This window comes from Anopheles stephensi, chromosome 2 (assembly GCF_013141755.1).
Source record: "Anopheles stephensi strain Indian chromosome 2, UCI_ANSTEP_V1.0, whole genome shotgun sequence".
NCBI lineage: Eukaryota > Metazoa > Arthropoda > Insecta > Diptera > Culicidae > Anopheles > Anopheles stephensi.
This window is the reverse complement of record NC_050202.1, coordinates 46,866,857-46,883,507: the sequence shown is the minus strand read 5'-3', so window position 1 is coordinate 46,883,507 and position 16,651 is coordinate 46,866,857. Positions and strand designations below refer to the sequence as shown.

The following is a 16,651-nucleotide window of genomic DNA, read 5'->3' as shown; positions in this document are numbered from 1 at the left end:
TCTTAACAGCCTTCGGGGATCGTAGTGCTTCGATAGCGCTAAGGCTATCTGTAAAAATGAAGTACTGATCCGAAGGTCTCGCTGCTATAATCAATAGTGCGTACAAGATTGCGGCTAGTTCTGCGGTGTAGACACTACACGGCTCCCGCAATTTGAAAAATGCTTCGGCGGACTCACTAAAAACGCCGAAGCCGGTGCCTTCCTTAGAGGATGATCCATCAGTATAATACTGGCTACTTTGGTCTAAATGGCCATACTTATCCTTGAAAATGCCCGGAACTACCATCGGGCGAAGATCATTCGGTATGGTCTTAATTTCCTCGTGCAACGAGGAATCTGTTGTTAAAAGGGAACTGTAGGTCTCAGGAAGGGCAGCACGGTTTAATGCCTGTGGAGCGCTAGGATGCACTTGTAGGGCAACAAAATCTTCATAGATCTTCAAGATTTTGCTTTTAGAACCTGTCTCTAGAAGTGCTTTAAAATTTTCTTCGATCAAGGGATTTGATACTGAAGAACGGACTAGAAGGCGAAGCGACAGCATTTCAAAACGAAGTTTTAGCGGCATCACTCCGGTCATCACTTCTAGGGACATGTTGTGTGTGGATTTCATGCTCCCTAGTGCGAGTCTAAGACAACGATACTGTAGCCTCTCTAGTTTGAGGATATGCGTGTTGGATGCCCAATGGAAACATATGCTGCCATATTCCAACACGGATAGTACCGTTGTCTGATACAGTCGTAGGACGTCTAATGGATGTGCGCCCCACCAGAATCCTGTGACTGTCCTTAGAAAGTTGATTCTTTTACTGCATTTTTGCACCAGATGGGTGATGTGTGTACTCCAGTTTAGCCTTGAATTGAACCAAACACCAAGGTATCGAAAATTGTCGGTAGTTGATATCTTTTCACCGTACAAAAAGACATCAATTTTCGGGTCAAATAGTCTTTTCTCCCTGTTTTTTGTCGTGTCGCTAAAAGGAGAAAAGACTACCATCTCAGTTTTCGTTGCAGAGAACTTGATACCAAGGTTTTCAGACCACTCGGCAAGGTTGTCCAAAGTGGTTTGTAAAGCCAGCCTGCTTGCAAAAGATATGACGCCGTCGTCAGCCAATTGTCTAATGCTGCAACTCATAGCTTTTTCCGACAAAAGGTTGAACAGAAAGTTGTTCAACTTTGGACCCAGCCTCACATTTTCTAATTTTTGACTCAGCTTGTATGGTGATACTGAGTCAAATGCCCCCTGTATATCCAGGAAAATAGACCCCATGTTCTGCGTGCTCGAGCAAGCTCTATTTCTGTATCCAGAAGGGCTAAGCAGTCATTATAACCCCTGGCTTAACGAAAACCAAACTGGGTATTTGAGAGAAGGTTATTTGATTCCAACCATTCTTCTAACCGGAAAAGAATCATCCTTTCAAGGAGTTTCCTCAGACACGACAGTAACGATATTGGCCGATACGAATCGTGTCTTGATGGCGGTTTGCCAGGCTTCAAGATAGTGACAACTTTCACTTCTCTCCACTCTTGCGGGACGCTGTTGACCTCCAACATATTGTTGAAGATACGTAACAGACGTTTCCTCCCTATGTCGGGAAGATTTTGAAGCAATTTGCTACCAATCTGATCCAGACCCGGGGAGGAATTTTTGCTTGATAGGAGAGCAAGTGATAGCTCTACCATTGTGAACGGTGAATCCATCCTAGGGTCACTACCAGGCACATGTTGTGTAAAGCTTTGCGCAGGAACGAGATCGGGACAAAGCTTGTGGGCAAATTCATACAGACACTCGCCAGAAAAGCTTTCGCTCTCATTGATGTTGTTGCTGTTTTGCATCCTTCTAGCCATTCTCCAAAGCGAATTAAGTGAAGTGGCAGGGTCTAGATTATTGACGTATCTACGCCAATAACCCTTTTTCTTCGCCTTCAACAGGTTTTTGCACGTTCTCTCCAGTCCTTTATATTTTTCATATAAGGACCTCGAGCTTGTGTCCCGGAAGGCTTTAAATGCCTCACGCCTCTTGGTAAAAGCCGCTTGGCAATCCTTGTCCCACCAAGGAGTGGGAGTTTTTTTTAAATGTCCTTGCTTGGTGGGAGCGCCTTGTTTGGGCCTCAAGGGCGCACTTGTTAATTACTGACACAAGTTTTTCGTACTCCTTGACAGGAGATAAATCTTCCAAGTCAAGAGAAACCGAAGCGGCTATTAATTCGCCGTATCTCGTCCAGTCGATGTTCCTCGTTAAGTCACATTTAACGGGGATTCCTTCTACTGGACATCCTCCCTTGATGTAGGAAATTTCTATCGGCAAGTGGTCACTGCCGATAGGGTCCTGGATCACCTTCCAACTAAAATCCAGGGCCATTGCTGATGGACATAGAGACAGGTCCAGTGCACTCGCCCTACTTAGAGGTGTCTGCATCGTAGTTGCCTCTCCTGAGTTTAGAATCGAAAACCCAAATCTGTCGCAGAAATCTCGGATGATACGAGTGCGAATGTCATCCTTGTCGCACCCCCAGTCTGTACCATGGGAGTTAAAGTCTCCCAGGATCAAAAGCGGTCCAGGCAAGACCACTGCTAAATTTCCAAGATCCTCTTTGAACTTTTTAATTTTTTCCTTTTCATTATTGGCTATCGGGGGGATATAGATGGATGCAATTGTCACGTGAAGAACGCCCAGTTTTGCCTTAACTGCGATAGTTTCTATCATTTCTTGTCTAGGGGTGGGTATTTTGGTGAAAGTGTGACTCTTTCGAACACCAATCAGTACCCCCCCACCCCTAGTAACGCGATCTTCACGGATTATATTATATCCCGGGAAGGTAAATTTAATTTCATCCGATAGCCAAGTTTCACAGAGGGCAAACACATCACAGTTGTGTTCGCCCACTAATGCTTTAAAGGAGTTTAGCTTGCCAAGCAAACTCCTACAGTTCCACTGTATGATAGTAGCCGTAGGAGCCATTAATCATCCAAACGGACCATCATACTTAAGCATGGCCATTGAGCCAGCCACTGTTTGATCAACCCCTTCAGGAAAGGAAGGGCCCAAGTTGCGATCATGTGCAGATGCTGCGGGAGGTTAAGGGTCAAAAGGAGGGACTCAAGGATCTCGGAAAGAGACGGGGTGGGAGTTCTCGGGAAGCTCATGGGCTCCGTCGGAAAAGCCAGGCTTTCCACCGGGGCTTCGGTCCGAGAAGATCGCTTCTTCTTGGGCTGCTTCCTGGCAATTTGTGGGGCGGGAGTTTTGGGCTCAGCGTCGCGTTTCGGGACGGTTGGGGAAATTTTAGCGTGGCGCTGTGGTGCCAAAGGTTTGTTTTTAAACTTAAGTACCTTTCTTTGTACCTTTTTGTAAGGCACTCTTAGTACTTTTGCCGATCTCAATGGCACCTGTTCGAGCGCAGTCGTGTTGGCCTCGCCATTTGCAGCTGTGTTATCTAGCACTGCAAAAGGGTTCGACGCGATCGCTCCTTTTAGGGCGTCGCTGTAAGAGCCGCGTGCCCGCTCGGCTATCGTTTTGGTCTGTTCCCTCTGGAGTTTTCGATACACTGGGCACAATACTACCTCATGCCACTCCTCCCGACAATGCGAGCATTTTTGGGACGGAGCTTTGCACTCCTCAGTAGAATGCGCACCTCTGCATTTCCCGCAGCAAGTCTTGCGAGTGCAGAACGGATCGGCGTGTCCAATCCGGCTGCACTTCGAGCAGGTAGCCACCCTTGGCACGTATGGCCGGTCAATGGGTATCCGGAGGCCTTCAAGGATGAGGGCCTGCGGAAGTACCGTTCCCTCAAACGTAATCCGGAGGGAGGAGGTCGGGATGTATTTTTTCTCATTTTTGCATGAGGCAAAAAGCTTTTTTGCCTCAAGCACTTTAACCCTTGGGGTATCTGGTGCTAGAAATGCACCAACCCCAAATTTCAAAATATCCTCCTCCGGGTAATCGAAATCCTCGATTACGCCGGTCACTTCAACCAGACTACCGGGGATATAAACCCGGTTGTGCTCCGTAAAATCTGGATCAGCCGCAATGACGTTGGCTTGAGCCCGGTCCTTTGCGGTAACCCTGATCTTATTAGAGCGCATCCGAAAAACATCGGCAACGCCCGGGTATTTCTTAAACAGCTGTGCCGCGATCGTCCTTACATCGAGCTGTTTTGATCGCGGCATGAAAAAAACAAACGGCTTTCCCTCCCATGACGGCGGGTAAGCACGTGCTCGATGCTCCGATAACGGCTCGCTGTTAAGCGTCAGCGGGGCATTGCTTGCCGGCGGGGCACTACTCGAGGCCTTCGATGTTGAAGGCCTCTCATCCAGGGCCACTTTTTTCGTGGCTGGGGGGGCCTTAGGGCGTCCTGGCTTACGCTTAACCTCCCTGCTAGACCCAAGCTCCCGATCCGACTCGGAATCATCCTGCTCTACCCCACTGGCTAGGAACGTCGATCGATGCGACCACGCTGCGTTGATACGCTTGCTTATCGCAACGATCAACGGGTACACACAGTCACAACACTAGACACAAACGTCGAACTGGGCTTAGCGCCAGTCGATCGAGCACACAAATTCCGAGTGAATATCGGAGAATGACGGAGACACCGATTAGCGCGCCACGAGTAATTACGTTGCCTACGCAATAGTGATGTGCAAACTGAATCTGAATGAGTGAATGACTTAAATCTTAACTGATTCTTAGCTGATCTTAGATGATTTAAATCATCACGAAGAGTTATTTCAACTCACCTATGATTTAACTCTCCCTGCCGACTAGCCACTCACTCACTGCGTTTTAACTCACTCATGAGTTAAATAACTCATTGGTGATTTAACTCTCCGTGCCGACTAACCACTCACTCACCTCATTTTAACTCACTCACCTTGTTTTAACTCACTCACCTCGTTTTTACTCACTCACCTCGTTTTTACTCACTCTCCTTGTTTTTACTCACTCTCCTCGTTTTAACTCACTCACCTCGTTTTTACTCATTCACCTTGTTTTTACTCACTCGCCTCGTTTTAACTCACTAGAGAGTTAAATATCGTATTGGCATATCGCATTGGTTACGATCACACGATGATTTAAGAAAATAATTTTACTGCAAATAATTTGAACGCAATACTACGCAATCGCACTCGAGAACAAGGACCACTATCTGCCTTTCGCAAAAAAATCGTATCGACGCTTCCAAGCGATACACATCCTCTCGCTACGGAAGCTGGAGGCAGACTGTCCGATCCGAAAAGTCCATATTAGATGGCAAAAATCAAGGAAAAGTTGCAAATCTTATCCGATATACAAAGAAAATTGCAAGATATCACCAAGCAATTTCGCACATGCCAGCTAGTCCAGTTAACTTATCAAGCAGAAGAGAATTACGCGGGACTACAGCAGGAACTACTAAAGGCAGAAGACAGGCTCGACGATAGCACATTAACTAAATATATAAAAGAGAGCAGACAGCTCCATACGGAAATAGTAATTTTATTGCAAATCCACAACAGTAGGCACACCACAGAAATAACCATGACGTCTCCGGCAGAAATGTTGAAACTAGCGTCGGCAGTCGTACCTCGGTATGACGGCAACGAAAAAGAAGCAGACAATATCATTGCTGCGTTAACGGCCTTGAAAACCACCGTTAATGAGCAAAACGCGCAGACCGCGATATCAATAATTGTGTCAAAATTGACAGGAAAAGCAAAGACGGTGGTAGGAAATACACCACCAGAATATAATATTTCGCCTACACAGTTTCCAAAGGATGATGACAATGGCAATGACAGGCTTATCCCCAGAATGTGCATTTGTATATGTAGACGACATTGTGGTAATAGGATGTTCAGAAAACCATCACCTGACGAACTTAAGGAAAGTTTTTAAAAGACTTAGAAAAAACAATCTGAAATTAAATCCGGCAAAAGTTTCACCTGGCGTGAGACATTGGCGTGGCCCCGAGCACCGTCAAGGTGGCGTTAAATGAGGACCTGCGGTATGCGTCGTACAAGCGACGTAAGGGACAGCTCATAACAGCAAAAACATGCGAAGAGCGGCTTGCCAACGCTAAGCGCTTGCTGAGCAGGCTAAAGCACCCGGCGCAGCCAGGCACGTTGTGGTTCTTCTCTGACGAGAAGAAATTTTTGTCAAGATCAGAAGCAAAACGTACAGAACAACCGCTGGCTCGCTTACTGTGCTGCTGATGTGCCCCGTGTGCCGCAGACGAAGTTTCTCCCGAAGGCCGTGTTTGCGGCCATCCCCAGAGACATGGTTATCAGGGCTTGCGCGCGGTTCCGGAAGCGGGTGCAGGCGGCCATCGACGAGGAGGGGGGGTACTTCGAATAAAAAATGCGGCAAACATGGTAAGCTAAACTTTGTAGAATCTTTTTTTTAATATTTAACATAAATTTGATAAAAATTCCTTTCCTTTTCCCTCAGAAACTGTCAAATTTATCTCAAACACCCTGTGTATATCGTCTTTACGCTACGATTGTACAGTATTGTCCTGCAATATTGTACCAATTATACCATTTATACCAGATACGTTGTAATAACTTATATATTCGAAGAAGTTTCACTTTCATTCGATATTTTTTGTCATCGATTTTCCAGACAGCGCTTTTGATTGATCCGGATGATGGTGTATACTAAGTACCGCAGGGCATTTTATTGCACGTAGCACTTTTACCGGGCAGTCGTAATATCAAACGTGTAAAAAAACTAGTACAAACTAGAATTGGATTAGCAGCACCGAGTCGACAAAAATCGAAATTGGCACTTGTTGATATTTTTACAGCCTGGGTAAAAAGCTACGTGCATGCAAATGTTGCGTGGTACCTGCTCGGGACACCAGCATTTGGATGAATCAATATAGCTATCAGGCAAATCGAGGCCAACATTCGATTAAAATTACAACTTGCCGATACGACATCTCGCTGAAAGTGCTTGTTAGTTTCTCGAAGCCCCTGTATTCGATCTAAATTGTTGCCGGAGATGAGTTGCGTATCGAGATTTTTGCATATCTGCCAGGTTCTCATAACGCAGTCTCAAATCGAAAAAACAGGTACAAACATTGAATGGAATTTAAAAGTGTACCACTTGAAATCACCCGTGATCCGCGGCCTGTCAGTCTTCTAGGTGGCGTTGGAATTTTATCTCTTGCATTTCATTCATAAAAAATCGTCCCATGGCCATGCGGAGATTCCGCAAATAGCGAGTTGCGATTGTATCATCGTGTGCGATTCGAATGATACCGCTCTAGCACACCCGCCGTTTACCGCTCCTCGTAGAAAGGAGTGAAACCGACTAAGCGCTGCGCGTCGTTCACACCCCCCAAGAGATGTGACGATTTTTCACCGTTCGATTATGCTTCGATCGGCCCACATCACCACGAACACAAATTTACCACTTTATCACTTATCAATTTTATGAATTATTTTCTGCATCATTATCAGTTCCTATGGCAGTCGAGCCCTCCAACGATCGTATCGTACGGTTACAGTCTAGTTCCAGAAACAAGACGTTTGCCGCAGCAAACACGGAGTGTAGAAACACTACACGTTTTTGGCGCCAAACCCAAGCCAAACACACACACGCAAACAATTCTTCTACACAAAACACTGCACGAGTTTGCACGATTTGCATCACGGAAACAGTCAAAATTCGAACTCCTGAACACACGTTCACACGCGGTGCTGCTAACAACTGACTGCGCAGTGAGCGTGTACGCAAGAGGGAACAAGCCTGCGGATTGCGTTAGCGTGCATTTATAGAGAAATTTAATTTTTATACTGCAACAGGTCGTTTTTCAATAATATCTCGACTAAAATGGTGCTCTGTCAAATCTACAAAAAGCTTCTCGACTCTTTTACTCACATTACAAGTATGACACGCGTCAACAGGTCGTTTTGCGTTTGTTCTTTTTCGTATCATGGGATGATATCGTGCGATTTGTTTTCGCCTGTTTCAATGGATTACTAACTACGACGGACGCACAAGCTGACCGAAAGAGCGGGATGTTGAACGCTCTTGGTCGGAGCCGGGAAAACGTCAGCTGACTATTTGATACTTCCATGATCGAACAGCACATGAATGGGCAGCTGATGCTGGCATTACTGGTTTAGTTTTGGTAAATTTCCTGGCCGGTAGCTACTGATGTGATGCCGCTGGCTGCAAACGCTGGTCCACTTTTGCGGGTAACTGCTGTATATGATGATCCAATTGCAACATTGCCGGGAAAATCTCATCGACAGAACGAGGTTGAATGACGATCGCTGGATGCGTCCTGTAGGAGAGTCCACATTTAAACCATAACATAAGGTCCAACAGTCAGTGAACGCTGCAATATGGTTTATTAAACACACAACCACCACTTTACTTATTATCTACACTACGCTTCTCAGGCGATGCCTTGAACACATGTCTACGTGTTTCTGCGACAGATCGGAACTTTTGTAGCAGTTTCCATCGCAGGGACACTGTTGACAACACAAACAAACACGCCTTTTAACAGACTAACACACTGATTGTACCTAGATACGCCGGGAAGATCTACCATCATTCACTCACTATTTTCACTGAACACATACTTGAATAACGATCACTAAACTACACTTGTCAACACTCACTACTGCTACACTAACGAAACTTATCTTTTGGCTTCAACTGAATTATACTTACCATCTTTTCCGCTCCTGAACGGTATCAGGAACTGTGCTCCAGACTATGGGCTGACGTCTCAGCTTTACCCTGGCAGCGGGACGCGCATGTTCATCTAGCGATTGATAGCTGAGCAGAACGTACAGCGCACAGAGGAACGCCCTTACATGTGCTGCGTTGTACAGGTGCTCCCCGACACACGCGATTGATCAGGATCGAACCCCAACCGCGTCAATTGAATTTTCGTGTAAATTGAATTGTTTCCAGTAATCCATATCGAGTTTATAGTGTAACTGTTATGGAACTATTTTTTTTTTGGTAACATTTTTATAATAAAAAATTGTAAAAAAACTATATAATATTTTCAATAAAACAATTAAAAACTTTCAGTTCACAAAACATTAGCATCTATGTGCATTCCTCTGTGCGCTGTACGTTCTGCTCAGCTATCCATCGCTAGATGAACATGCGCCTCAGAATCGACCCAGTCCCGCTCCCAGGGCAAAGCTGAGCAGACAGCCCATCGTCAGCAGCACAGTTCCCGGTATCGTGCTGGAGCGGAAAAGACGGTAAGTATAATTCAGTTTTAGCCAAAAGGTAGGTTTCGTTAATGTAGCAGTAGTAACTGTTGACAAGTCTAGTTTAGTGATCGTTATTCAAGTATGTATTCAGTGAAAATAGTGAAGTATAGAGCAAAGTGCATTAGGCTGTTAAGTTTAAATGTGAGTGAATGATGGTAGATCTTCACGGCGTGTCTAGGTACAATCAGTGTGTTAGTCTGTTAAAAGGCGTGTTTGTTTGTGTTGTCAACAGTGTCCCTGGCGATGGAATCATATCGCCTAAGCCCGTTTCAATGGATTATTGAGAGTGGAAAGCGTGGAATATTTAACGTTCTTGGTCGGAGCCGGGAAGACGTCAGCTGACGATTTTATAGGATTTTACGCTTCAGTGTAGACTGGCTGCTTATATTTTTTGACACGCCGAACTAACTCGGTTAGCAATACGGCCAGGCCGTTCTTTATGAATAAAAAATAAACTAACTCGGTTTCTTACGGCACATATTTTGGCTAAAGTCTGATTAGATGACCCCCTCCCCCCAACTCACGGCACTCACTTTTTGCTACTGAGTTACGCAAAAGGGTATCTTTTTCAAACTTTTTATTATAATTATTTATTTATTTATTATTTTTCATGTTCATAAATTATTTTTAACACCAATTTTTCAGATTTTTGCTTAACTTTTACCTAAATTTAACGTGACGCAGTTGCAAAAATGAGTGCCTGTGAGTGGGGGTGGGGGGGGGGGGGGGGGTGGGGGTTCATCTATTCAGACTTTAGTTTATATTTTTAGTAAAGGATCGAGTTTGATTATTTAAAAACATGTGTATGCAGTAATGTTTATATTTTAATTTAATTTTAAATGTGTATGAAGTAAAGTTTTATAACCCTGTAAAATCGTCAGCTGACGTCTTGCCGGCTTCGGCCAAGAACGTTCAACATTCCACCCTTTCCGCACTCAATTACTCATTGAAACGGGCGAAAACGCTTCGCGGGACATTATGTCGAAAATAGATTAAAAAAAAATCAAAAATTTATCATAAAATGATAAAAAGAGCTAGCGAAAAACGACCTGTTGCAGTGCGTCATAGTTGTGTATGTATGTGTCGAAAATCTCGCCACCAACCGAGCGCCCGAGTCTACGCGAGCTCGCTAACGTAATCCGCAGGTTTGTTCTCTCTTGCGAACACGCTCGAACGCGTGTGAACGTATATTCAGGAGTTCGAATTTTGACTGGTTCCGTGATGCAACACTGCAAACTTGTGCAGTGTTTTGTGTAGAAGAATTGTTTGCGTGTGTGTGTTTGGTTTGGGTTTGGCGCCAAAAACGTGTAGTGTTTTACACTCCGTGTTTGCTGCGGCAAACGTCTTGTTTCTGGAACTAGACTGTAACCGTACGATACGATCGTTGGAGGGCTCGACTGCCATAGGAACTGATAATGATGCAGAAAATAATTCATAAAATTGATAAGTGATAAATTTGTGTTCGTGGTGATGTGGGCCGATCGAAGCATAATCGAACGGTGAAAAACCGTCACATCTCTTGCGGTGTGTGAACGACGCGCAGCGCTTAGTCGGTTTCACTCCTTTCTACGAGGAGCGGTAAACGGCGAGTGTGCTAGAGCGGTATCATTCGACTCGCATACAGTGATACAATCGCAACACGCTATTTGCGGAATCTCCGCATGGCCATGGGACGATTTTTTATGAATGAAATGCAAGAGATTAAATTCCAACGCCACCTAGAAGACTGACAGGCCGCGGATCACGGGTGATTTCAAGTGGTACACTTTTAAATTCCATTCAATGTTTGTACCTTTTTTTTCGATTTGAGACTGCGTTATGAGAACCTGGCAGATATGCAAAAATCTCGATACTCAACTCATCTCGGGCAACAATTTAGATCGAATACAGGGGCTTCGAGAAACTAACAAGCACTTTCAGCGAGATGTCGTATCGGCAAGTTGTAATTTTAATCGAATGTTGGCCTCGATTTGCCTGATAGCTACATTGATTCATTTAAAAGCTGGTGTACCGAGCAGGTACCACGCAGCATTTGCATGCACGTAGCTTTTTACCCAGGCTGTAAAAATATCAACTAATCCAATTCTAGTTTGTACTAGTTTTTTACACGTTTGATATTACGACTGCCCGGTAAAAGTGCTAGGTGCAATCAAATGCCCTACGGTACGGTACACCAGAATCCTGATGAATCTGTGGTGAAGACGTGTAAACCCTTCTTCTTACGTCTTACGCACACACATCGTACGCACCCATCGCGCGTGTTACGACACACACTACACACTACTATACGCGTGTTACACTACACTGCTAACATAGCACTAACAGTTACACTAGTACTAACGATTAATCCTAATGTAATTAATTAAGTCAGTATGCAAGTGGCCATCAAGCGATCAACATCCAGCCTTAGGGTGTCATTCCGATTCCGAAAATAGATAGGAACAAGACCCATAACTGGTGACCCCGATTGAACAAGTGCCCTACTGAACAAGTGCCCTACTGAACAAGTGCCGAACTTAGCACAGTTATCAATACTATACGTAAAAATCGCGAGTTTGTGATTTTACAGTGCTCGCGTGCCCAAACGCATTTTTCTCATCCCGATAAAAAGTTCGATCACCGCCCGATCATCGAAGTGCGAAATCCGACCACGTGCGAAACAAAATGACGACCGAAAACGCTGGAGAACAAAATGATGCTACCGTCGTGAAACGCGAGGCAAGTGACGCTACAGTGATTGCCAAAATAAGGTACCCCGATTTTTGACCCGGACGATATCGAAACATGGTTTATGTGCCTCGAAGCGCCTCTTTTAGCGCGAACAGTGTCAAATTGGACAAGTATAAATTCAACACAGTGATCGTTGCATTTAGCTCACGTGCGAAATACGTACATTCGGTTATTACACAGTGCCAAACTAATAGTAACAGCAACAAGTACGAAACACTGAAGGCCACTGTTATCGGCCACCGGTTACGAGCCCTGCTCAACACAACACGTACTATCATCGCTGCTATGCCGACCGCTACGCTGGATGACCAGGCAAAAGCCGCTGACAAAATCCTGGAAGCCCCACGTGAGCAGATTGCATCAGTTCAACATCGCGAAGAAGGAGACACGTCCACGACCCGAGAGCATCGAATCGATTTCTAAACGACACCGGAGCGGTCGTTTCTGTGATACCAGCAACCGTAAAGGAGCGTAACTCACCAAAACATTCACATCAGCTTTTCGCCGCGAACGGTACTCCAATCCAGCTCGCCCATCATAGGTGCCGATTTCCTGAAACATTATGATCTCCTTGTTGACCTCCGCAGAAGCAAGCTCATTGATAACACGACACGTTTAGAAATCGACAAAATTAATGCAGTGAACGAACCTGCTATTACAACCTTTGATGTAAACTCGCCATTTTCTGCAATGCTTAACGAATACAACGACATCACTGTTTTAAATATGAAGCACAAGCCAACCCAGACGAACACCGTCCACCAAATCATCACCAACGGGCCACCCGTATTTTGCCGACCTCGCCGATTGCCTATCGGTAAGCTCAAAGAAGCGAAAGCTGAATTCCAATTTTTGATAGTGCAGGGAATTTGCCAACCCTCTAAAAGCAACTGGGCCAGCCCGTTACACTTAGTAAGGAAGTCAAATGGGAAGGTGCGACCTTGCAGAGACTATCGGAATCTAACATCCAATCACACATCCAAGATTTCTCAAACATTTTACACGGAAAAACAATATTTGCATGCATAGATTTGCAAAGAGCATACCATCAAATTCTCGTATCACCAGAAGATGTCCCAAAGACAGCCATAACAATTCCTTTTGGACTCTTCGAATTCAAATACATGACATTCGGTTTGAGAAATGCAGGACAAACCCTTCAAAGGCATTTGCACACCATCCTAGGCGATCTTGATTACGTATTCCCATATGTAGACGACCTATGCATAGCTTCTGAAAACGTTGAGCTACATAAACAGCACCTCCGAGAAGTTTTCGAGCGATTGAAGGTGGAAAAACAGTCTTGTTAGCAACGCTGCAAAATGTCAAATTGGTAAAAAATCCGTTGATTTTCTCGGACACCAAGTCACAGCAGATGGAATACAACCGAAACCTAACAAAGTACAAGCCATTTTACATATGCTTAGACCAACAAATGCCAAACAGCTGACGAGATTTTCGAGTGCTATCAATTTCTATCGTCGCTTCATCCCGCGCGCAGCAGAAAATCAGTGTATCCTTCAAGATATGATCTCTGGCAACATAAGAAATGATACGACTGTCCTAGAGTGGAACGATGCTACCAACGAAGCATTTCAAAGATGCAAACAAGATTTAGCTAATGCTACTATGCTTGCACATCCTTCACCTGAAGGAAGACTCTCCCTCGATGTGGATGCTTCAAACACATGCATTGGTCATTAGCGAATTCACCACCAATATTTGGCATGTAGCGGCCGACGCGAATAAAGTTGCCGACATGCTGAGTCGTAACCATCACCATCACCGAAATCGAAACGATCGACTACAACCACATAGCTGAACTGCAAGAACTCTGATCCTGAGCTTAAAGGTTTTTTAGAAAATCCACCTACAAACACCTCGGTTCTTCTTAAACGCCTTAAATCACCGTTAGCAGATACGCCTATCTACTGCGACGTCTCCACAGAAGCCATCCGTCCTTTCGTGCCGAACGAATGTAGAAAGCAAATAATCGGAAAAATACATAGCGCTTCACACCCCGGCATCGGCGCCACCACTGGTTTAGTTTCCGACCGTTTCATTTGGCCCTCTCTTCGTCGCGGCTGTAAACTATTCGTTTCTTATTGCATACCGTGCCAAAAATCCAAAATACAACGCCACAACCGAAGGCCGATATCGCAAATCAAAACACCTGATAGCCGATTTGCACACATACATATGGACCTTATAGGAGCATAACCACCAGCGGAAGGTAATCTGTATTGTCTTACTATCATCGCCAAGTTTACCAGATGGCCTGAGGTTTATCCCCTACCCAACATGACTGCACACACCGTGACACTAGCATTCATCAACGGTTGGGTAGCGCGTTTCGGTGTACCAACGAATATTACCACCGATTGTGGCAGACAGTTCGAGTCAGAGCTCCTACGCGCACTTACAAGCATGCTTGGCATAACACATCTTCGCACAACTCCGTACCATCCACAAGCCAATGGACAAATCGAGCGCGTACATCGTCAGCTTAAAGCAGCAACAACGTGCCATCAAGACTCCAAGTGGACAGAAGTTTTGCCTTTTTTCCTCCTAGGTATGCGGTCTTCTCTGAAAGAACAATTGCTGAACTCATTTACAGCGTACCAATCCGACTTGCTGTTGATTTTTTTTATGCAGACCGAAGATCGAAAAGTTACTCCAGAATTCGTAACCCAGCTGAAACGAACGATGTCAACAGTGGTACCGAAACCAACCAGCAACTACAATACACGTGAATCCCCGTTGCTATGCCGACCATCAAGCGATCAACATCCAGCTTTAGATTTTCATTCCGATCCCGAAAATAGATAGGAACAAGACCCATACATCAATAGCGCTGTCTGGAAAACCGATGACAACAAATATCGAATAAAAGTGAAACTCGCTGATGGACTCAATTAAACCTTCGAACATATTTGTTATAACAACGCATCTATTATAACTGGTATAATTGGTACAATATTGCAGGACAATACTGTACAACGTTAGTGCAATAGTAATTTCACTCGGAGGAACTCTGTAACTGTTCAAACAGAACAGAACGAGGAACTCACCCTCTCCCTGCTTGACCGTTGTAGCGAACACATCAACGCTTCTTATCGCTTCACCACTATAAAACCACGTGTGTGAGAGTTTACTGAATTTTCTTGTTATATCCTTAAAAATCCAGTATTGTGGACACAGGAAGCGACATATTGATTGTCCTGTTTTTCCATAATGTCATATGGATTGGTAGTTTTATTTTTGATTGTCAAAATTTTTGTGTTTGTACACTACTACTTACTTTTATTTCACATAAAACACAATAAAACGAACATTAAAACAAAAGTAAAATATGAGGCCGCGCGCGAGCCACGTCTATACCGGAACCGTGATGAGCAGAGAGTGTTGTAAGGATCCGCATGATCCTTACTCGCGAAACGAAAGCGTGGAGCTCTCAAAGCGCATCCCCGATCGTCGCTAGAGCGAGACAGCCATATCCGCTACACATCGAATGCTGTCAGTTCCCAGACGGCATAGAGCGCACGGTTAGGCTACGTTCTTATCAGGATGCAACAATCATCATTCTTTGCTCTCTCGTTACAAGCCGGTTCGATCGAATTCCGCTGTGTCGTGTGTAACGTGCGTGTTCTTTTGCTATGTTTTGCTAACCAATTACTAATAAAAGCGGACGTTCCGTTGAAAACTCCTGCTTCACTTGCGAACTATCTCTTACTGGAATTGATTTTCAACCCCAGGTGTGAAGTCGAAGTTTAAATTAGAGTACTTTACATATATTACATATATTCTATTTTGTTATTTTTCACATAATCCCTGCACTATCAAAATCAAAAATTGGATTGAAATCAAGTGTTAGTGCTCACCGCTCAACGCTAATTGGCTAGGAATGCAACTCAACTTTACTTTTTTTATTGCAGCCATCGAAGAAGTGTGTAGACGATCACAGGATACGAAGTGTGTAGACGGCTACAGGACGCTGTTGGAGGTGCTATATTCGCGGTGCAACGAATAAGTACTGTATTCATCACATCCCTGGCGACATCAAGTGATGCACAGCAAGATGCCTAGACAGTCGAGAGAAGGTACGTACCATCGAGCAACACCTGGCAATATGTTGCATGCAAATGTCGCTAACGGGGCAACTTCTTAGTAGCGATTCCACTGATGGTTTTGTTGGTGTATTTCAGCCACTCGCGCTAAAGCCAACAATCGCGAGCGAAGGCGTATGGGTAAAATAAACACAACTTTGGATTCACTACGAAAAATACTCAATTTAAGCTCCAACACCTCACAGACAGTTACATTGGAGTAAGATATGAGTTTGCAGAATGTAATTCTATAAAAATTTCTACTAAAAGCATTCTTTCTGAAATTCCGTTGCAGTAAAGTGTTACAGACGCTGAAGGTATTGTTGCCGCCAAGGGCTGGTTCTGAGACGGGGGAAAGCGATGTTGATGAACAAACTGTTTTCTACGAAGTTTTAACCCCACAAACTCCAATGGATCAGACAAATGAATCTGAGACAATCGACCACCCAAGAAGAACAATCCTGCACGGTGTGATATGCCGGAACCGAACAAACGATGTGAACACCGTTCAATCAAACACTGATTCGCTTTCGCTGTTTGCTTGCATGCCACATGCTTCCCCTGAGCAATAAAGGTTCTAAATTTCCGAG

General features: G+C 44.6%; 2 protein-coding genes across 5 annotated transcripts in view; one reads left to right on the top strand and one right to left on the bottom strand.

The window, feature by feature from the left end:
- The window catches only part of LOC118506991, a 27,195-nt gene extending 18,488 nt beyond the window's left edge, over nucleotides 1–8,707 (bottom strand). The window contains exons 1-2 of the mRNA XM_036044866.1: nucleotides 8,666–8,707; nucleotides 7,862–8,270 (exon numbers count right to left, since the gene is read on the bottom strand). The gene's annotated coding sequence lies outside the window, so the exon portion shown is untranslated. The remainder of the gene's footprint in view (nucleotides 1–7,861; nucleotides 8,271–8,665) is intronic.
- The window catches only part of LOC118506992, a 20,160-nt gene extending 3,509 nt beyond the window's left edge, over nucleotides 1–16,651 (top strand). Inside the window, exons 1-4 of one of the 4 annotated variants that reach the window (XM_036044869.1) lie at nucleotides 9,145–9,213; nucleotides 15,891–16,055; nucleotides 16,161–16,281; nucleotides 16,357–16,651. In XM_036044869.1, the coding sequence (XP_035900762.1) occupies nucleotides 16,022–16,055; nucleotides 16,161–16,281; nucleotides 16,357–16,633 (432 nt within the window). In that variant the 5' untranslated portion in view covers nucleotides 9,145–9,213; nucleotides 15,891–16,021 and the 3' untranslated portion in view covers nucleotides 16,634–16,651. Of the gene's footprint in view, nucleotides 1–9,144; nucleotides 9,242–12,044; nucleotides 12,773–15,890; nucleotides 16,056–16,160; nucleotides 16,282–16,356 lie in introns of those variants that run through there. The other 3 variants (XM_036044870.1, XM_036044872.1, XM_036044871.1) reach the window with 3 other exon arrangements.